General features: G+C 41.2%; 1 protein-coding gene across 1 annotated transcript in view; it reads right to left on the bottom strand.

Annotated features, from left to right (window-relative positions):
* Positions 1-2,160: 2,160 nt before the first annotated feature.
* Positions 2,161-23,405, bottom strand: part of SMC1B (structural maintenance of chromosomes 1B) — an 85,573-nt gene continuing 64,328 nt past the window's right edge. The window contains exons 16-25 of the mRNA XM_029206744.1: positions 19,414-19,555; positions 18,405-18,550; positions 16,474-16,627; positions 12,763-12,861; positions 10,763-10,919; positions 10,110-10,264; positions 8,963-9,114; positions 6,779-6,848; positions 3,634-3,744; positions 2,161-2,277 (exon numbers count right to left, since the gene is read on the bottom strand). Coding sequence (XP_029062577.1) covers positions 2,161-2,277; positions 3,634-3,744; positions 6,779-6,848; positions 8,963-9,114; positions 10,110-10,264; positions 10,763-10,919; positions 12,763-12,861; positions 16,474-16,627; positions 18,405-18,550; positions 19,414-19,555 — 1,303 coding nt within the window. The remainder of the gene's footprint in view (positions 2,278-3,633; positions 3,745-6,778; positions 6,849-8,962; positions 9,115-10,109; positions 10,265-10,762; positions 10,920-12,762; positions 12,862-16,473; positions 16,628-18,404; positions 18,551-19,413; positions 19,556-23,405) is intronic.

Raw genomic sequence — 23,405 nt, forward strand, 5'->3', positions numbered from 1 at the left:
AGACACCTACGCAATAGCCTCTTTGCTTCCTCATCGAAGCCTGAAATACGTATGACTCTCTGGCCCTTAAAGAAGTTTGCTGGACCTGCTCTAGGTGAAGGCGGGAGACTGCAGCCGGCTGCACGGAGCTGCGGGGGATACGCCGCCCAGCCCTCAGCCCCGGCCAGCTCCCTCAGACGAGCCTTCCCCCACTCGACCTCAGCAGCAAGCTTCACCCGATGGGTTGCCCATTTCACAAGCCAACGTCTGAGTGTTTTTGAGATGAAGTGCCATATATGCTCTAGTATTTGTGAATTTCTTAACTACTTAGTGTGTATAAAACCAGCTGTTTATTAAGTTCCTGTCTTTTTTTTTTTGGACCCCATGTTTCCCATCAGCCGGTGGTTTTCATTGTGCAGTTTTGCATGGCGCCGGGGTTTTCAGGAATGTGGGTGTACTGCGTTAGAACAAAACAGTGGTCCTACTCAAGGATCACCGGCGATCCACGAGTCCAAGTTACGAGACAGAGATAACAGCCCAGGCAGAGAAAAGGGTCTACACTGAGCTCCGTGTCACCGAAGGGACATTTCAATGTAAAGTTGATGCCTTTCAAGGCAGAAGGCGGCGGTGATTTAGATGGTATTACCAGCACTGAAAAAAGGAACAAAGGACTAGTGGCTTCTGCTGCCTCAAGTTCTTAGAGACTAGCTGATGGGGCACAGGAAAGCAAGTTTTACCTGAAATAATGAATGTTGTTCAAAAGCGATTCCATTACTTCAGGAGGCCACTCCTTGATTAATTAATTAGCACTTGGGCCCAAAGCAGCCTTAAATACAAGACCACCAGCACCTTAGAATTTTTTAATTCCATTTTTAAATGGAAATGTAGTATATTGAAAACTCTGCAACTTTCTTTCCTACCCCCAATAACGTACAGGGGGCCTTCTGTTTCCATGGGTTCTACATCTGTGGACTCAACCAACCTGGGATTGAAAATAGGAAAGGGGGGCTTCCCTGGTGGCGCAGTGGTTGAGAGTCCGCCTGCCGATGCAGGGGACGGGTTCGTGCCCCGGTCCAGGAGGATCCCACATGCCGCGGAGCGGCTGGGCCCGTGAGCCATGGCCGCTGAGCCTGTGCGTCCAGAGCCTGTGCTCCGCAGCGGGAGAGGCCACAACAGTGAGAGGCCCACATACCGCAAAACAAAAACAAAACGAAAAAGAAAATAGGAAAGGGAATTCCCTGGTGGTTCAGTGGTTGGTTAGGACCCCGTGCTTCCGCTGCAGGGGTCACGGGTTCGATCCCTGGTTGGGGGAATACGATCCTGCAAGCCGCGTGGTGCAGCCCAAAAAAAAAAAATAGGGGGAAAAAAGATGCCAAAAATCAATACTTGGATTTGCCGCATACAGGCAACTATTTACATAGCATTTACATTGTATTAGGCATTATAAATAACGTAGAGATGACTGAAAGTATGTGACAGGATGTGCACAGGTTGTATGCAAATACACCAATTTAAATAAGGGGCTTGAGCGTGCTTGGATTTTGGCATGCGTGATGCCCACAGATAATAAGGACGACTGTTTACGTGGAGAAGTCAGTTGTTACTTGGGAAAACCTGTGTTCTTCAGTGTTTCCTTAACAGAAATTATATTCAGAAAAATTTAAATTGCATTGAAGAAGACATAATTTAATTTCACCTTAAAGTTTTGTTTCTAAAACTGTAGATGGTAGACATTTGAAATTAGACTTTTTTTATTGGCATTTTCAATACTGACTTCAGTTCCTCTGAAATAATTTTCCATAAAACACAGGTTTAACACCTTAGAAACTAAGAGTTTCCCTTAAAGATTACTTAAACATACAAGGCGAGATCAGAGTAAAGATGATGCAGGATTTGAAAACTTTCTGACTGGCTTTCAAAATAGAAGTTAAAACTATGGTTGTTTCTTTTTTAAACTCATTCAGAGCTAACTCACAAAAAATGCTACCTGCTGGAATGGGGCCTGGGCACTCCTGAATGGAAGTGAGCTACAGCATCTTTGCCTGGTAGCAATTAAGCTCTTTCATAAGTGGCACACGGGCTGTCTAGCTTTTGCTCCAGAAGTCTGTCACTCAAGAGTGCTGTGGGGCTGAACGGCAGAGTGAGAGCAGTGACTAGCCTGGCCGCTGTGGGACTCTGCTCTTACAGCACAGGGGCATTCTGTGTCCTAGCGGGCCTCCTGCTGCTTTCTCTGTCTTCAGTATCTGGATACTGAGACAGATCTAGGGTCAAAACTCGGCTGAACATGCAGTCATCATGCTGAAATGGAGAGAAGACAGTTACAAGTCAGTTCCTTTACTTAGGGAATAAGTGCTATTAAATGTAAAATAAGAGCCATCAGTGAGTCTAGATTTGCATTTGAAAAGGAACCTCCTTCTAGCCATCTCAAAAGGTATTGCTCCTCTGCATTTACATCAGCTTTATTTATGTTTTATATTAATCTGGTAAAGGGTGCCTGAATATGCCACCCGAAAACAGGCTTGTTTTGCATGTGGATTGTTTTGAGCCAGAGGCTACTGAAAACCAGCAGATGTAGGAAAAGCTCCAAAAACCAGGCACAGGTTTTCCTTTTGTAAAGGAAGTTTACATTTATGTAAAAGATGACACCTTTCCACTCTTAACTCTATCAGTGGAGAAGGCACCTCAATCTGCAGAGCAAATCTGACTGAACAGCCCTTGTTTCCTGTACTTCTCCTGGTCACCTTCCCATCATCACTTGCCTCCCCTGCCCAGAAGCCCCAAGACTCTTCCTTATTTTAGCCTAGGATGGTATATAAGTCCAAGTTCTAGCCACCCCTTTGAGTTACTCTTGCTGGGTGTACCCGTGTGTGCACACATGATGCACTTATTAATAACCTGTTTTTCTCTTGTTAATCGATCTATTGCTGGTCTAATTTACAGGGCCCCAGCCAGAGAACCTGAGTTGGGTAGGAAAAGGTTTTATCCCTCGCCTACACTGGTAATGAGAACTTCCATTTCTCTCTGGCAGCATATTTCCAGTGATCCCCTAACATTAATTAGGCACAGGAAGGGAAGTTAATTTTTATCTTAGCTTAAAGGAAAACACAGGAAGCAAAACCTAATTGTCCAAGAATTGAATGATTTGAATGAGTTGCCCTGCTCCATTAGCTCAGGTAAGTATTTTCGGTGGCTCAAGAAAGGTGTGTTTGAATTCTAGAAGTTACTATACAACTTGGAACTTGTCAATTTCTTTGTTTTTTTTTTTTTCCTTTGTTAGTTTTGGAAGATAGTTCCTTGTTCTACCACAATGCATTTGTTTTTGCCTACAACATTCAAACATTACAGAAATATGAAACAATACTGACAGTTTATTCTAAGTTAAGATGTACTATTATTTTATAAACAATTATCATACTGTCCTGCAATTTTCGATTTTCTTTTTCACCTAAAGTATATCTGAAATCTCTGTGTACCGCCATGGAAAATATCTGAGTAGTTACTGTTAAGTCTTATTTGATTAAAAAATCATTTAAGCCTATATTTATACACTGCAGAAATCAAACAGTATCTATAGACTTCACTAGGAACTTATAATTGTGCTGTCAGGACACTCTAAGGTGATGTTATTCCTCTCCCCCATTTACTTATCTTTACCTCTGGATAGATGCCTATCAGTGCATCAGCTTTGCAATATAGCTCCTCTTTTAGGGAAATGATTATCATCTGAAACTGTTCCTGAGTCTGCTCTTTGATATAACTTGATACCTGGGAGGGAGGAGAAAGCACACATTTCATCAGTAAAGAAAGGTCTCGTCTCTCGGGGTCTGGAGGACAGTGATTCTGCATGTCTCTGAATCTGCCCATTTTAGGTGACAAGGCGCTTACTTCCCTTTCTGTTAATTCAGTAAATCCACTAAAACTGCAGAAATGGAAATAGCTCAGATTGTAAAATAAGAGGTTAGTAAAAAATATATAAACCTCATTAATTCTATACCTGAAAACTTGGAAGAATATTTTTTTAAGAATAAAGCTCTAACTTAAGATACTATCATGTGAATACGAAATCAACCTTTACAGCAAGATAAAACTACCACTCAGATATTTTATGAGGGTGAAGAAGGGCTGGTATTTAAACTTCCAACTTCCTATATTGCCAACAAAGCCTCAGGGTGGGAAAAATATGGCGATTATATATGTATTCATAATCCATAATCAACTCATTTGGTTAGAGGGGAGCTCAACAGCTCCTTCAGGAGGCTTAATTCCAAGGAATGAGAATAAGAACAGATAGACTGGATAGAAATGGGTCTTGGTGAACAAACTACTCAGAATTTGGAGAATGTTAAAGAACTTAGACTCAAACCACAGTTTAACAAGATACTTGCCAACTCCCTGGATCTCTCTGCAATTCCAGAGGGTGTCTTCTCCATGTGTATTGGTCCTGACTGCACCCAAGATACTAAGGACACAAGTTCTGGAGGCAGGAATGGCAGCTCTGGTTGAGGAATGAGTCACTAGTTGAGGTGAATGATGAGAGAGGAGGGAAACGGCTTTGGGCTAAGAGGCTGAATTCATAGAAGGAACTGCCGCATTAGAGGCAATGGCAGCCACTATGATACAGGTCTTTAAAAAGTCTTGGGATATTGATAGAATGGAAGAGGAGACGGGATGCAAATACGTAAGGCATGCATTTTGCTAGGAGAGTTGCCTGTGATAAATGTTGGGCACCCTGGTCACAAGAGGGAGTGGAAGCGCCTTCCTAGCTGCTCATATTACATCACTGCTCATACTCAGTTCAGCAACGGGGTGCCAGGAACGTAAATCTCAAAGGGAAACTGGAAATTAAGAGGTTTTTAATACATAGGATAGGTGCAAATAGAAAAGTCTTAAGAAAGACCTAGTATGTGAAGATGCCACTAATACGAACATCTAAATTTTGCTAGAAGATATGGATCCCTTAAATGCTACAGAGAGAAGGGGCAGTCCACAGTGATGGATCCCACCCACGCCCCAGACCACACACAAAGGGTATGGGATACAAAGTACTAAAATTAACCTGAGGGGAAATTCCTCCCAAATGAGTGAGGCTATGGAGTCCAGTTAGCTGATGCAGACTGGCTGGCATTCAAGAGACACAAATCAAGATTTTCTTTTCTTCCCGTTTTCTTCTTCCCCCAGTAATCCTGAAGTCTCTGGTAGGTCACAGAATGTGGCTCTTGCCTGTTCTCTACAACGTGCGGGGGACTTTGGATTTGTTTTCTAACTTCTGTGACTGTGGTGTTGATGTGCTATTCTTTATGTACGCTATGACATGTTTAAAAAGCAAGGTCCGGGACTTGGCTGGTGGCGCAGTGGTTAAGAGTCCGCCTGCCAGTGCAGGGGACACGGGTTCGAGCCCTGGTCTGGGAAGATCCCACATGCCGCGGAGCAACTAAGCCCGTGCACCACAGCTACTGAGCCTGCGCTCTGGGAGCCCGCGAGCCACAACTACTGAAGCCCGCACACCTAGAGCCCGTGCTCCACAACAAGAGAAGCCACCACAATGAGAAGCCCGCGCACCGCAATGAAGAGTAGCCCCCACTCGCAGAAACTAGAGCAAGTCTGAGCGCAGCAACAAAGACCCAACGCAGCCAAAAATAAAATTTTTTAAAAAAGTATTAAAAAATAGATAAGGTCCTAGAGAGGTTTGGGTTAGACGAATACAGCCTGGGAAATCTGAAAGACGACACTGTTGCCTAAAATTAGAAGTTACCCCAGGCTGCAGCTCCCGAAAAATCCCCTGACTCTCCCAGGCATTACACATGAGGTTCAACAGAGTAAGAAATCAGGGAGGTCAGTTTCAGAGACTCAACCTGTCAGGGTGGCACCCCAAGACTGACTACATCTCTCGGGGCTGGACTCATTAACCGAGCTCATAAGACTAAGGTATAAACCAGAATGCCAGTTTACAAATTAAGAGAGATATATCTGTCAGCATGACCAGAGCAGCCTCCTTGTAAGCAGCTGTAAATGCAAAGCCCAGTCATTTCATTCATCCATTTCTGGAAATGGATGGCTCTGGAAGTAGGACCACAACACAGGGACCCTGCAGGATGGAGCTGTCCCAGCCCTGGGCAGTGACAGGCACTGCCAGTGTTTGCCTCTATCCTTTGGTCACGTGTCCATGGTCAGCCCCATTCTCAGGTCAAAAATTTACAGTCAGGATGTGTGGTCTGAGAGCCTGTCTCTCAGGTGGCTTTGTGTATCTAGGCACTGATCTCTAAGGCTGACTTCCAATTGTGTCCTTAGTTCCCCCATGGTCTCAAATACTGAAAACAGTGCAAGTGTAGTAAATGACTATAAATTTTAATAAACAAAGGGGAGCAGAATTTTGAACTTTAATTCCTTTGGAATTTTATTTAGATATGTTATTTTTGGACTTTATTAAACACTAATTTGGTCCTGTTTGCCATGTGGCCTACTATTAAGGTCTGCTACTACTACTACTACTAAGGTCTACTACTAGGTCCCAAAAACCTAGATTTAGGGAAAAGCAAGTCACCCAGTAGCAATGTTGTGGATCCAGTATAGTGAGTCTCACTTGACTCCCCAGGAACTCATTGAGGGTCCCCTAAACCTTGAATGAAAGCTACTACCCCGAATCATCTTGTTTTTAGATTTTTAACTTAGAAAAATCTATTTTTGACCAGCAGTTATCAAATAAACATGTTCAGGGTACACTGCCTTCTGACTGCTGCATCATGCATGATCCTTGAATTACAGACACTGTACTGGAAATTAAAAGCAGAAAGGAACTTACTTTGCCAATGTTAGTATTGTCCAGGGCTGCATCTACTTCATCTAAAACAAAGAATGGAGCAGGCCGAAAACTAGAAAAAAATTATAATTGCTTAAGTTACAACTTTGTTTTACAAGACTTGGAGGAGAGGACTAAGAGTATTCAGGATAAATAAATAAAACACATCCTTTTGGATGCTTTTGTCTAGGTCACCAATGACCTCTGTGTCGGTAAATGCAACGCTCAATTCTCAGTCCACATCCCAGGTGACCTTTGCAGATGGTACTGGGGGCAGTGGGGGGGCGGTCCTCCCCGTTCCTCTGACGTCAAGGACAAGGATATGGTCTCCGCCGCCCGGTGCCTCACCCACTGCTCCAGGCCCCAGTCTCCTACCAGCTCCTCCTCATCTCTCTAACTTCTTGACGCTGCAGTGCCTTCGGGGCTCAGCGCTTAGAGCACTCCTCTATCTGATTAGCTCCCTTGGTGATTTCATCTGCTCTGGAGGTTTTAAGTATCTTCTATTGCTAGTTCTGACCTCTCTCTTTAACCCTGGCCTCCGGGTCCAACAGCTTCCTCAACTCCATGTGGGTGTCTAGCTTGAACTCGTGCAAAATCAAATTCCTCACCTACCCCTCAAACCCATCCCTCCTGTGGTCCTCTCCAGCTTAGTGAATGGCAGCTCTTATCACTCCCGTTGATTAGGGTCCCTCCTACCCCACGCCCTGTCTGCTCCCACACTGGTCCAACCCGCCATGATCCTCCAGTCTGACTGCTACACGAGTTTCCCAATCCTGTGCCTGCCACTGCTGCACACAGTCTATTCTCTACAGGCGCCAGGCTCCCTCTGGCCTCAGGGCCTTTGCACTTGTTCCTCACGTCTAGAACATTCTTCCCTTAGAATTCTCCCCTAGAACATCCATCCATGTGACTCGCTCCCTTAATTTCTTCAAATCTTTGCTGAGATACTACCTTTTCAAATAGGCCTTCCCAGAAGACTTTTAAATATTGCAAACCCTTCCCTGTTACTATCGCCATTCCCTTCTTTAATTTTCTCTATAGCATCTGTCATTTTCTAATAGTCTCTATATTAGAGAATTACTTTACTAATACACCTTATTTATCACCTGTCTTCCTCAACTAAAAGGAAGCATCTTTGAGGCAGGGAATTTGTTTTCTTCACTGCTGTCTCTAATGTCTATTTTTGAAAAAATATTTATTTGGTTGCGGCACACGGGATCTTTAGTTGCAGCATGTGGGATCTAGTTCCCTGACCAGGGATCGAACCCAGGCCCCCTGCATTGGAAGCATGGAATCTTAGCCATTGGACCACCAAGGAAGTCCCTCTAATGTCTGTTAACACCACTCGACACACAGTAAATATTTAATAAATACCTGTTGAATAAATGGGATGGGGGTGACACCTAGTATTAGTCTTATTCTGCTAAGATTTACTTCACACAGGCTCTTCTTTAAGTTCCTGCCTCCTGTTTCTCCCAAAGTCCTCCTGCATTAATGGCATTTTCTTCTCCTTTCCTGTAATTGCCAATTCCTTTTCCTTCTTGAGACCAGTAGAAAACAGCTGTAAAACTTTTATGTTGATCTTTCTGATCATGAGAATAGAGAGGCAGCATCATCTATACCTTAGTTCTTCATCTCATGCTTTCAATGTCAAAAGTTAATTGCCTTAATTTTAGCTAACATTTTTTCCCTTGCTTTATTTTACAAACGTAAGTGTCACCATCATCAGTGGAAATGAGGAGGTTAAACATTGTTTTCAGAAGAAATACTCTGTTTAACATTCCTTGCTAAATAGCAGATCTCTGAATAGGGACAAGGAAAATAATATACAAGTTAGGTGTTTTTATTTTGTTTGGCTTTGTTGTTGGTACTGTTTTTTGGCAATCCTGATTTCACATCTGGCCATTTGATACTCCTTTTTCTCCTTTCTTTTCTATGAAGCTGGAATGTTAGTAGCTACTGATAATAACAAATTGAATAAAAATCTGTCGAAGACTGAATTCTCTCTTAGATTTGCTGCCTAAATTGTTACAGGCCTACGGCATAACCTGAATTGTCTGGCTGAAAAAAAGTTTTTTATCACGTACGCTAAATATGACTAAAGACAAGTAATTAACAGATCTTCTGTAAGAAGGTCTATTTGGTTTCTGCCCTGATGCAAAATCATATAGCTCACTGTGACCTTACCTGTGCACAGCAAACAGGAGAGCCAAAGCTGCCACACACTTTTCTCCCCCCGACAAATTATCCATTGGCATGAACCGTTTGCCTGGGGCCACACAGTTATAGCTAATTCCCTCCAAGTAAGGCTCTTCTGGGTTTTCTGGGCTAAGAAATGCCTGAAACACATGTTATTTATTTAGCAGCATCAGAAAAACTATTAGTAAATTTCAACTTGGAATTGCAACAGAGTTTAACTACAAAATACTCTTGGTTAGATTTTCCTCCGTTTTGATGGAAAAATATCAATGCCTGTAAATAATGTATTTAGCTCTATCTGTATGTAATCACAGACAGCAAGGGTGTCTGGGGCGGGGAGTAGAGGGAAAGCATTCTAACATAAAGGATAAGGCCTTCCCATCAGGCTGCCATTCAAAGCTCAGAAGCATACGCTGCAGTCTTACTAAAGCAATCTTCATTCAGTTCTTTCATTGGTCCTTTCATCAAATCTTTATTGATGAATCCTGTCCTTTAGTCTTACTTTACTGAAAGTAAGTTATTTTTGGTGAAAATTCTAAATATATGATTCAGGATTACCTCAGTCATAAAAGAATCCCATGAGAAAGAGGGAAAAGCAGATAGATCAGATCAGATCTACATCTTTAGTCCACATTCAAGTCCAAAGTATTTGCTGTGGCTATTGATCACAGAACGGAGAGATTACCGTTACAAGGGGCATATCTAGACTTGAACGCTGCCTTTAGTTCTTTCCCTCTCCTTTGTTACTCTGGGCAACTCCACAGACCCCAGATCAACCATTTTCCCCAGATCATCTACATCACCCTAACTTTACTACAGAGACGGCTCTATAAAATCAAATTAGTACAGGTGACAGAATTCCAGAACTGAAAGAGAACCTGGAAACCAAATGATCTAACCCACTCATTTTGCAGATGAAGAAGCAGGACCAGAGAGATTTTGACTTGTCCAGGCTGGTTAGTGGTGGAATGAGTAGGACCTAGAACACAGGTCACTGCAATGACCAATTTCCATGAGCTGACTTTGCCCGGTAAGTGGGTCATTCAGATAGTGTGGTGGCGATTTCCCACCAGAAAAAAAACACACCACCACCGACATGAAGTTCCCACTCATATTTGAGGTGAAAAATACGTACTTGGGCACTGTTGTTTCTGCAGAGCTTCTTGTAGATCTGATCAATTGCGACTGAGATGTGCTCAAAGCATTGGCTGAAAAGATTGTATCTCCTTTTTTTCACCTGTTCAAACTCTTGCCTACATATTCTGGCTTCCTTTCTGCTGGCCTCAAAAGCTAAGAGAGAATCAATGTTTTTTATTTTGGAGACCACCAAGGCCTTCTCTTATTTCACCTTTAAAGCATAAAATATTTTTTAAACTAGATTTTGAGTTTGGTTGTCTGAGTAAAATCTACCTTCAAAACACCTCAACTATTATTAATTCCAAGAAAATGTCTTAAAACTGATGAGCCCTTTTTCTGGTAGGGCTGATTTTTAAATAATAATAACAAACTCCAACAGAGTATCTAATATGCCTCTTATGCTGGTATGAAATAAGACACTATTCTAAAATAATCAATACACCTGTCTTTAAATTAAAGCAGAACGCTTTTCAAAAAGGAAGGAATTAGTGATTCAGTATTAAAAGTACATTGCTATAAGATAATAGAGGAAAAAAATATATAATAAAAACAAAGGTACAATTCAGGGGGGATTATTAGTAAATGTTATAGAAATCAAAGCCCCTAACACCCATGAATATGATATTGCTAACAACTAAAGCTTAATTTCACCGTCTGTGTACTCCTGAAACTTGTCTCTGACAGTCTTTAGGTTCTCCGGGGCTCTGAGGTTTGGGGCCGCTGTCCTCAGGAGGACATCTTCCCGGGATGCTACTTGTTGCCGTAGGAGTTTAAGGTGGGCCTCAATTTCTTTATCAGATTCTAGAGCCTATTATTGGCAAAGAACAGCAATGGTTAGCATGCCATTTAGATCCAAACTGCTAAGGTACAATAATTAGGCACAGGGCCCTTCGGGATCTGGCCCGTTTCCCTCTGCATCCACTCCTGCCCTCCTTTGCAGCCCTCTCTGAGTCTGCAGTGCGGTCAGGTCACACTGCTGTAGCTTCCTGAAGTTGGCTGTGCTCTTTCATAGCTCTAGAGTCATAGATGCTGCTCTCTTGGAATGCGCTGCACCTTCATCTTTCTTAATCTGGCTAAAAAAGTAACAATTCACGTATCACTTCATTTACTCGTTCATTAAAAAATATTGATCATCTACTATGTATTAGACACTGAGGATTCAGTGATGAAAACTATTCTGTCCCTGCCCTTAAAGAGCTCACAGGGAAGTCAGACATGCAAACTGGCGTCTGCAACAGTGTGAAACCCTCCACCAGGCAAGCACAGGTATTATGGCGCAGGCAGAAGGCATCCAACCCATCTGGAGGGGTAACACTTAAGTTGAAACCTAAACAATGAGCAGAACTAACTTGAGTGAAGAGAGAAGGGAAAAAGTGATGTAGGCATCACCTTCCAGGAAAATTTTCTTGACCGCCCCCCCAGAGGGGTTAATTAATATCTGATAAAGGTGACATTTTAATTCATTGGGAAAAGAATTATTTAGAAGATGTTGAGTAAACCGGTTAACTTACGTACCTTTTAAAAAACAGATTCTTACCTCATACCATATATAAAGATAAATTTCAGATTAATTAAATAGGTGAGTGAAAACAAAAAAATCACTAACGGAAGAAAATATTTATAAATATTTAGTCAGTAATGTCGTGGGGAAGGACTTTCTAAATACGAAAGCACTGAATAGACTATAAAATAGATAAGAACTTTATTCTGATTGCCAAAAGTACCACAAGTACAATGAAAAGAGCCCAACAAATCTAACAAAATATATTAGAAACATCTGAAATTAAAAGATGTGGTAGCTACTGCTACTTGGTGTCCATTCTCCATTTCTTCCTAACAGAGCCCATGTTTGACTATCTCCCTCATACGTCCCAGGAACCCTGCTTGGTCTAAAGCTAAGTCCATCCCACCCTCAACAGTGATTGGTCAGGAATGAACATGTGACCCAATTTAGGCCACTATGATGAGAGGACAATTGGTAGAGCTTTGTGGAAAAGCCTTTCTTCAATCTTTAGAACAGCACCACTACAAAAGGCAGTCTCTCTCTTCTCTGAGGGTTGTGGTTGGGTGGCTGGAAGGCCAAGAAAGGCTACAGTCATTTTGCCCTCATGAGAGAAGCAGCTTCAGGACGAAGTCAAAACACAAAGCTAAATATGGCTATAGGGTTGAGAGAAAGAGTGAGAGCTGCTAAATTAAAGAGACCATGAAACTGGATTCCAGGTTTGTGCTCTGTAGCTGTGAAGGATTTGTCGCCTACTGAGGGTACTGCACTGGGACACAGACAGGGCAATTCAGGATGCTGGAGTATGTTGGCTACTTTTGTCTATTTCAGGACTTCTCAAAGACTTTACTATTCATTCTCAATCTCCAAGAAGGGAATAGACTTTCAAAACACTGACAGAAACTTTTCTTCTTTGGCAAGACATTTCATGGTATTGGTGTTCTACAGAACACACAGAAACGGTGATATAAAAACTTTAAATGTTTTAAACATTTTATGTGTAAACCTATTTAGACTATTTCTTTAAAAACCATTAGGAAATCTACTTTCTCCCCTAAATTTATGCTCTATCATCTAAAATTATTCTGCAGTATTTAAATATTCACTATTACCATGAGTTAGTCATGAACAACAGAAATCTTTCAATTACCTTCAAATCCTCTCTTAGAGAGCTGTAGTCTATCTCAATGGCTTCTTCTTTTTCATATATATCCATTGTTGCCTGGGTACTTTCTGCTTCAGGTCCCAACTGAAAAACATATGAAGCCCTCTCCTTGTTATCTGAAATGGTGATCTCTACTCATCTGTCTGTCCCAAGGCCTCCGCCTCCAGTTCATTGCCACCTCATGCAGATTGAAAGTTAAAACCCTTATGTTGGCCTGCAAGGCCATGATGGTCTGGCCTCTGCTTCCCCTTTAACTTTACTTTGTGCCAGTCTTCCTGGTACTCGCTGTGCTCCCACTACACTGGCCTCCTTGAACAGACCAGGCACACGTCCACCTTAGGGCCGGCACACTGCCCTCTGCCTGGACACCCTTCCCCTAGATGTCTGCATCTCTTCATCTTCTACGTTGTCTGCTAACCAGCTGCCTTCTCTCAGGACATCCGTGGCCTCTGCATCTAACATTGCAAACTCTCCTCCACCAATACTCTCTATGCCCTTTCCTGCTTTATATATTTTCTTTAGCCTACAGCATCACCAAGTACATGAATATTGTACCTGTTTACCATTTTGCTTCTGTGCCTCTCTCTCCCCTAGTAGAATGTGAAGGAAGGGATTTTTGGCAGTTATACTCACTGCTGTGGTCTCAGTGCCTAATGCAATGCTGACAACATAGCAACATATTTCATTCCAATATATATCACTCTGAATGGAGAGAGGAATAGGAAAGAAGGGACAAATACATGAGCAGTTACTCAGCTGTAGGCTGGTCTTTGGTGTAATGCTGATACCAAAAACAAAGACTTACAAATTAAGAGAAAAAAACCCCTTTGTCACTCACTCTTTTCTAGACCTTCTCAGCTGAAACAAACCCAATAAAACTACTTTTGGAATTAAGTCTATATTTTATGTAATATATTTATGTTAAAATGGTTCACAAGGAAGTGGAACTTGAATACAAAATGTAATGCTGAATCCCTGAATCTCATGGTTCCTGTTTATGTGATTCAACATCGTATTTTGTATTAAGCTTCTATATGAGTCATCTGATGCCTTGCTATTCAAAGTGTGGTCAGTGGGCCAGCGAGAGCGGGCCTCACCTGGGAGCCATTAGCAATTCAATCTCTTAGGAAACAAGATCCCCCGATGCTTCATGTGCACAGTATGGTTTGGGAACCAGTGATCTGGTATAGTCTTCCCCACAATAGAAGAATCTTCTATGAGAATCCTGGCAGATGTAGGTAACTTACCCTCTGTCTGCACACCTCCAATGGAAGGGAAACCTCAGATTCTACCTTACAATGGTTGTAAGACAATGATTCCTTACAACTGTTGTAAGACAATTAATTCTATTCGGCGATCCTTGTCCAGTCCTCTGGAGAGACACAATTTATACCTAATGCCTTTTCTGTTTTGGGCTTTATATACTACCTTGTATAGCACCCCTATCACATGGCTGCTACTAGATGTCTTGTAAAATTTTAATCAGGGAACTCCCCACTAGAGGCCCTCCCTCTTTCTAGTAGGAAGTGTTCCCTAGTAGAAGAAATCTGACTCTGTCCTAAATCCCCCAGCCCTAGTATCCCCCTTAGGACCAGAAAGAACAAGTAGGGTCCGTCCTCTATGACAGACCTTCTTCTCTTTGAGGGATAACCATATTCTCCAAGCCTTCTCTTCCCAGCACGACACGGTTGGGGCCTTTTCACTATCGTGGACACTTTACTCTCAAAGAGCACCATGCTTAGCGCGCGAATGCAGTGTCCCAGTGTGGCTTGATCAGCACAAAGTGGAGCAGAACTATCACTTTTTCTTTTTAGATAATGATTCACTATTAATCCAGCTTAAGGTATTAATACCTGCTTTGAAAGAGCCCACTATGAATATGAAAGTCGTTCATGCTAATAAACAAATAATTTCACACTCATGGTGGGCATGTTGGAGAATACTTCTGAAAGTTCACACTAACTGAAAGAATAGGACCAAAGCAGCAGCAGGAGTACTTAACCAACAGCATTTACCTAGATGTCAGTCATTAAAACAGCTTCTTCCTCTGCACTATTCTATGACGAACCTCTTCTAAAATTACACTGCCTTTTAAACAGACTTTCCATTTCTCTCTATATTATTGTGAGTACTGCTTTTCTGCTCCCATCCACTTCTGCTGTTACAGATGCCTCCCTTCCCTCTCTCTGCACCCTTAAGAGCAGACATGTGGCCCTGAATGAGCCAGAGTTCTTCCCCAGGATTCTTCTAACTGAGAGGGGGCAGGGGAGAGGTGTCTTTCCCCTCTGGTCAAAGCTGGTGGCTACAGCTGCAGCCCCACGAGGAAAGCTGATCTGAAAAAATAAAGCCAATACATACTGAGCCAGAAAGAGTTCTTGACAGTGTTCAAATTCCTGGACCGAGTCACGTGTGAGACTGCCTCCATTCCAGCCCTTGCCCTTTACCTGCCTTTTCCCCCTTTAAAGCCATCTGAGAGGGGTTCAGGACACTTGTGGCCAGCAAAGGGTCTTCTCCTTTCCTTATCCTTTCCTTACCTTCTATCTGGGATGTGATCTCTGCTAAAATAGAGAAAAAAGACTTTTGGCCGAGCTGCGCAGCTTGCGGGATCTTAGTTCTCCATCCAGGGATCGAACCCCGGGGGCCTGGCAGTGACAGCACCGAGTCCTAACCACTGGACCGCCAGGGAATTCCCAAGAAAAAGGATGTCTGAGTATAATATCACACCAGAATTATGCTATGAGAAGTGGTCAATATTAGCAAGAGAAAAATTGTTTTATAGTTACTTCAAATTGAAGAACCCAAAGGACTGAAGGCCTCTTCTGGAGTAGAAATTGGATGGAAATGCATGGATTTCTGACTGGGGGCAGAGCAGAAAGGGGAGGAGGGATGTGGAAGGGAGACCACAGAGATTCACTAAAGAACTCAGAGATAATCTGAGAGGTAAAAGAAATAACTATTTTCACCATCCTCTGGATTGGCTAACAGTAAGATACTCTTCCTGAACTGTATAGTCATATCTTTCTTAACATGAGTGACAGAACTAAGGGTGTATAAACTTCCAGCCAGCCTAAAGAGTACTGTGTGATACAAATGTGACGAGGAAGAAAGGCAAGAGGCAAACAGAGAAACGTCCACCGCTGGCCGACGCTGATCTCGCCCTCTGGCTCCCGTGGGGCCTGCTGTTGCCCCCCCCTCCCCCACACTCTCACCACCTGGACAGACTCAGTGAGGCACGCTTCTGCTGAGAGAGAACCACCTCAGGTTGTCAGTGAAGGTGCAGAGCAAGACCCCTCCACACACCGTGGACAACGTTACCAGAGTACAGAGAAGTGCTCACGCCAGCAGGCCACTGGCACCTGGCCTGTGGCTCACACCGCCTCCCCAGCACCCCTAACTCCAACAGGTTCAAGTCTCTGACCCCTCTTGGGCATCTGTGCACAGGTAAGAGACTCTGGTCCATCCTGTGGGGCTCAAAGGACATGGATTAGCAAGAGAAATAGAACTGCACAAAATGCCCAGCCCTGTGGCATGAGGACCATCCTGCCCTTTTTCCCTCCTAGAGACGTTTTTTCTGCCCCTAAAGGAGCTTCAGAACAAGAGGAAGAATCTGCATAGATGCAACTTCACTAAGCAGCCAAAGGCCTTACATTAAGTTCCACACAACTGCACATATTTTAAAATCATTTGCTAGAATACCTCCACTTCAATGATGTCATCCAGTGACCCCAACAAAAGAATTATTTCAATGTCTTGAACTTTGCAATCAAGCAACATGTTATGTTTCTCTAACCGCTTCTGTTCCAGAGAAGTTTGAAGGATTACAACTTTTTTTTGCCATTTTCCCACTTCCCTGTAAACACACAGATATGAAAAAGTGATATTTTACTAATTGTGTAAAGTTGCACCAAGGAAGAAAAACATGTTATAAACTTACATGAAAAAAAAAAGATTTTTTCTTATGAGTGCTGTTAAGTTGCAGAGTTAGCCCATGGATGCTTGTAATTTAAACTTTAACACTCCTGATAAAGGCCATGAATATAATTATTTAATCCAAGGGAGGATTTTCAATAATAAACATTGTTACTTTAATCAGGCTAGCACCAATACAGTGCTTTCCTAGTTACCTTATTTTGTTTTAATTAATTAATTATTTTTGGCTGGGTTGGGTCTTTGTCGCTGCACGCGGGCTTTCTCTAGTTGTGGCAAGCAGGGGCTACTCTTTGTGGCAGTGCGCAGGCTTCTCACTGCGGTGGCTTCTCTTGTTGCGGAGCACAGGTTCTAGGCACGCAGGCTTCAGTAATTGTGGCACGTGGGCTCAGTAGTTGTGGCTCGCGGGCTCTAGAGCGCAGGCCCAGTAGTTGCAGCACGTGGGCTCAGTAGTTGTGGCTCGCGGACTCCAGAGCGCAGGCTCAGCAGTTGTGGCACGCGGGTTTAGTTGCTCTGCGGCATGTGGGATCTTCCCAGACCAGGGATAGAACTCGTGTCCCCTGCATTGGCAGGCGGATTCTTAACCACTGCGCCACCAGGGAAGCCCCACTTACCTTATTTTTAAATCTGTACAATTTTTCAAGCTGCATTTCTCTTTCAGTTTAAGTTCTACATTTTAGAACATCAAACCAAGAGAAAGAGTCTCTTAGCAAGAGAAATGTCTTACCAGTTAAGTCATTATGCACCTGACAGTCTCAACTTTTTTTACTGCCACCACTAATGTAATGCCTTCTATCTTAATGAGGGCTTGGGAGTTTTACCAGTTGAAACAAGGTGGAACTTTAAAGAGGATCCAGGAGAAGGACCAGAAATAAAATTAAATAAATTAAGAATTATATGGCTTTTAAAAATCTGATGACAGAGATGTGGTTCTGTTTAAACTAAATACGAGTTAAAAAAAAAAAATCAAGAGTAAATGAACTTACTTCCGCTCAAAAATTTTAGACAAAGAATTTTCTGGCTGTATCTTCAAATACTAAAGGTCTTTGAACATTGTGGGAAATTGTGAAATGCCAAGAGGTTGAGCAAAAACAGCGCTCATTTCATCTGATCACTTATGTTTGTGTCAGTCACACAGGAAAGCAGATGTCACTGTGGTGCAACAAGCCAGCTGACTCAAAGTGTTACTGGTCATCATCATGGCAAACATACCTGCTTATTGTGTAACAGGTACTGTTCTAAGTACCATATGAACACTCACTTATTTAATCCTTACAACTATTCTACGAGGTAGGCACTATTATTATCCCCATTTTACTGATGAGAAAACGAAGGCACAGTAAATAAGCGGCAAAACTGGGGCATGGAACCATGCAGTGTAGTTCTAGATTCTGCGCCTCACCTGCTATGCTTTGTCACACAGACAGACTAGCAGAAGACTCCCCAACAGGAAGGTACTGGTGTCAAGGGGATTTAGGGAAAGGAACTCTTTATATAGGTCCATGTTTTCACCCACCAAAAGGAACTATTCACTCTAAACAATAACCACCTCTCTTGGTTTTCCCCAAACTGCAATGCTTGATAGGTGTGATGTGGGACCAAAAGCAACAAAGGGTGTATATTCAAATAATAAGACTTCCTATAATAAAATTCAAATTGATGGTAAACATCTTTTAAACTCTGATAAACTTCTTAGTCACCTATCAACTGTCAAAAACTTCTTCCGTTCCTCTTCAATTTGAGCTTGGACTTTCTCAGTGTTGGTATTCTGAGTGACAACCATGTCCTTAAGTTGCTGCCGTTTCTCCATGAGTTCATCCACAATTTTCAGACAATTTTCTTCAGCCTGAATGGAGATGATTTACACTGTAGATTTACCATCTTCTACATTAATAAGGTCAACAGATCATTTTATTATTAATACAACAAAACCAGCCATTCCAAGGTAAACCCCTATCCTGTAGGCTGCCTGAACCTCTACCACAGAACGTGACCCACCCTTGTTTACACTTCCGGGTAATCACTACCTACCTTTCTCTTTCACTTTGGATTCATTTCTCAGCTTGCTGCCGTCTGACTTCTGTTTCCACTGTCCAGTGAAAATGTCCTTGCTACCATGACCTCTTAATTGGCAATTTTCCAGATTTTGACCTCTTGAAAATTGCCATTTTCCAGACTTTACCTTTTCGACAACTTTCCTCACTTCCTTCTCCCTCCCTCTCTGGGGCTTCTGTAACACCACCCCTTCTGGCCTCTTCATAACCTATGTGGCCTCTCCTTCCAGAACTCCATCCTCGCCCCACTGCTCTTCACTGCCTTCCTCTCTGGTTGGAGCCTCACCCACTCACATATGGATTCAATTTACTCCCCTAAACCGGCCTAGACTTCTGTTATCTACGTCCTCTCTAACTACCTGCTGCAAATTGCTATTTAGATGTCACACAGGGAAGTCATGCTCCACAGGTCCAGAATTTTCTCTCCTTAATCTCTCCTCCTATCCACCAAGTTAGAATTCAGGACTCACCGTGTCACACCCCTCCCAACATCTAATAATTCATGAAGCTGTGTGGACTGTACTTCAAGTATTTCTCAAATGTGTACCCTGCCCCCACCTTCTATCACTATTAGAATTTTTCAGGAACTCAACGAATGTTTAATCATGGAAGAAAGTCATCATTTCAATGACTTCAGCCACCCATCATTAATTACCTTCTTTAGGTTATCGATGTCTTCACTACCTTTCTGGATAGTTTCTTTTAATGTGTTAATCTTATTCAGTTTTTTCTTCAGCTGATTGCGACTATATTCAAGTTGAACATTAAGCCGAGTATTTTGTTTCTCAAATTCTAATCTAGTATAATAAAGTCAAGCATTACAAGTGGTAAACAGAGTCCTTCAATTATTTTTTAAACTCTTTTTTAGTTTTTATTATGGAAAATTTCAAACAAATACAAACATAAAGGGAATACTATAATGAATTCCCATATAGCTATCACCCAACTCTAATAAGTATCAATTCATGGTCAATCTTGTTTTATCTATAATCCCACTCATCACTCCTTCCCACCACTGGATTATCTAAAGCAAATTTCAGACATAATTTCATCTATAAATATTTTAACATGTATCTCCAAAAGTGAAGTGATTTTTAATACATAACCATAAACTACTATAGGTAGAAATGATAATAACATCTTGAATATCAAAATGCTATCACTGCCAAATTTCCTGGGTCTCATTAATTAAAAAAAAAACTGCATCAGGATTCATACACTGCATATGAATATGTTTCTTAAATCCTTTAAAATCTATAGTTTCCTTCCCTTATCTTTCTAAGTAACAATTCATATGTTTATTCTTATTTAATTAGACAATCAGTCTTTTCAAATAGCTGTTCATTCACAAACTCCAAACTTGGGAATTTAAGAACATGTTCCTTTCTGATGTACTTTCCTACTTTGCTAGCTTCATAAAGTCCCCACAAAGAATTCCAGCATCAAAAAGACAGTCTCTTCAACAAGTGATGCTGGGAAAACTGGACAGCTACATGTAAAAGAATGAAATTAGAACATTCTCTAACACAATATACAAAAATAAACTCAAAATGGATTAAAGGCCTAAATGTAAGACCAGAAACCATAAAACTCCTAGAGAAAAACATAGGCAGAACATTCTTTGACATAAATTGTAGCAATATTGTTTTGGATCTGTCTCCTACAGCAAAGGGAAGAAAAGCAAAAATAAACAAATGGGACCTAGTTAAACTTGAAAGCTTTCGCACAGCAAAGGAACCCACTGACAAAAGGAAAAGACAACCTACTGAACGTGAGAAAATATCTGCAAATGATGTGGCTGATAAGGGGTTAATATCCAATACATCCAAACAGCTCATACAACTCAACATCAAACAAACAACAAGACTAAAAAATTGGCAGAAGGTCTGAATAGACATTTTCCCAAAGAGGAAATGCAGGTGGCCAACAAATACATGAAAAGATGCGCGACACTGCTAATCAACAGGGCAATGCAAATCAAACCCACAATGAGATATCACCTCACACCTGTCAGAACGGCTATCATTAAAAAGAACACAAATAGCAAATGTTGGCAAGGATGTGGAGAAAAGGGAACCCTTGTACACTGTTGGTGGGAATGTAAATTGGTGTAGCCATGGTGGAAAATAATATGGAGATTTCTCAAAAAAAGAACTAAAAATAGAACTACCATATGACCCAGCAATTCCACTTCTGGGTATAAATCTGAAAAAACAAAAACTCTAATTCGAAAAGATACATGCACCCCAGTGTTCACAGCAGCATTATTTACAATTGCCAAGATATGGAAGCAAACGAAGTGTCCATCAACAAATGAATGGATAAAGAAGATGTGGTTTATATATACAATGGAATATTACTCAGCCATAAAACAGAACAAAATTTTGCCATTTGCAACAACATGGATGGACTTGGAGGGTATTATGCTAAGTGAAATAAGTCAGACAGAAAAAGACAAATAGTGTATAATATCACTTATATGTGGAATCTAAAAAATACAACAAACTAGTGAATATAACAAAAAAGAAGCAGACTCATAGATATAGAGAAGAAACTGGTAGTTACCAGTGGGGAGAGGAAAGGGGGGAGGAGCAATATAGGGGGAGGGGACTAAGAGGTGCAAATCAGTAGTTATAAAATAAGCTACAAGGATATATTATATAACACAGGGAATACAGCCAATATTTTATAAAAACTACAAATGGAGTATAACCTTTAAAAATTATGAATCACTATATTATATACCTATAACATATAATATTGTACATCAACTATAACTCAATAAAAAAGCCGTATCTCTAAACAAAAGAATTTCAATATCAACTGTAGCTCATACTTTCTCCACCCACTCTCCCTCACATAGCCTGCTAATAGAATCATTCATTTAAGAAACATCTTAAAGCACTAATTGTATCAGATACTGTGCTAAATACTAGTAATACAAAGGCAACAACAGTAATGATAAAAACAAAGAGTCATATTTAATGAGAGGTTACTATATGCCAGACACCGTTATAAATGCTTTTACATGAATTAACTCACTTAAGTTATGTGACTCTCTGAAGTTGGTAATACCACTATCCCTATTTAACAGTTGGGGAGACCAAGGCACAGAGAGTTAAGTATCTTGCCCAAGGCTACCCACTTAGGAAGTGCTGGAGCCAGGCATGACACACTCAGGCAAGGGCCAAAGAATCCCTGCTCTTAATCACTGACCATGCTGCTTGTACGAGTGGTTAAGAACAAACCCTTCAGGGGTTTATTTCTGCTGCAGGAGGCAGACGCACAGGCTGTGTACGAGTGGAACACTTCTTCACTTGGCTCCAGGATACCACTTTGGCTTTCCTCTCCCCTCACTGGCTGCTCCTTTAATAGTTCCTTCTTAACTCCTCAACTTGCTTACATAGCCTAGGATCTCTTCTCTCTTCTATCTACATTCATTCCCTTGGTGATCTTATCCAGTCACATGACTTTGAGTACCATCTGTATACTGACAATCCCCAAATTTATATTTCCAGCCTGGACCTCTCCCATGAATTCCTAACTTGTATATTCAACTGTCTACTCTACTACACCTTCAATTGGATGTCACAGGCACCTCAAACTTAATACCTGGTATACATAATGGATAAGCTACTGTAAGTAATAAGAGGCATTAGCAAAGTTATCAGATGTTAGATAATTTAAAATTTGATACCATTTTTCTAAACCAGTAGAAGGCAACTAGGAAAATATCATAAAAATAGATACTAGTCATAAGAGGAAAAATACTATAAAATATCTAGAAATTAAGAACACACAAGATCTTTATGGAAAAAACTTTAAAATTTTAATAAAGGATAGAGATGATTAGAATAAATGAAGATATATTCTATGTTCTTAGATGAGAGGACTTAATATTTTGAAGATGATCTCCCCAAGTAAATCTATAAATCCAATGCAATCTCAATCAGAGTTCCAGTTGTATTTTTATGATTGATTGGCAGAACTCCTTAGCAAGAAACTATATTGAAGTTCAAGCAGACTACAGAACAAGGAATATGACAGGGATAAAAAGGGGCATTTTATAAAGATAAAGGGATTAATTCAGCAAAAAGACATAACGATCCCAAATATATATGCACCTAATCACAAGGCTTTAAAATACATGAAGTATAAACTGACAGAACTGGAAGAAGAGAATGAGAGATCCAAAAGTACTTAGAAATTTCAACACTCCTCTCTTAGGAAATGCTAGACCAACTAGACAGAGAATCAGTAAGTACACAGAAGACCTAGCAACACCAATCAACTTGACCTAAGCGCCACTCAGAAAACACTCCACCCAAAAGCACAATGCATATTCATTCCAAGTGTACATGGAACATTTACTAAGATACAATACATGCCATGCTATCAAATAAGTCTCAATCAATTTAAAAGGATTTAAATAATGCAAAATATATTCCTTACCACAATGGAATTATTAAAATATAAATCAGTACCAGAAACATATCTAAATCCTCCCCCCACCACAACAATTTCTGTTAAATTAAATAACACTTCTAAACACCCCATAGGTCACAGAAAGAAATCACAAAGGATATTAGAAAATACCTTGAATGGAATGAAAATGAAATAAAACATACCAGAAGCAGTGGGATGCAG

The sequence above is a fragment of the Monodon monoceros genome, unplaced genomic scaffold, assembly GCF_005190385.1.
Source record: "Monodon monoceros isolate NGI ecotype Baffin Bay Population unplaced genomic scaffold, NGI_Narwhal_1 Super_Scaffold_6, whole genome shotgun sequence".
NCBI classification, from domain to species: Eukaryota; Metazoa; Chordata; class Mammalia; order Artiodactyla; family Monodontidae; genus Monodon; species Monodon monoceros.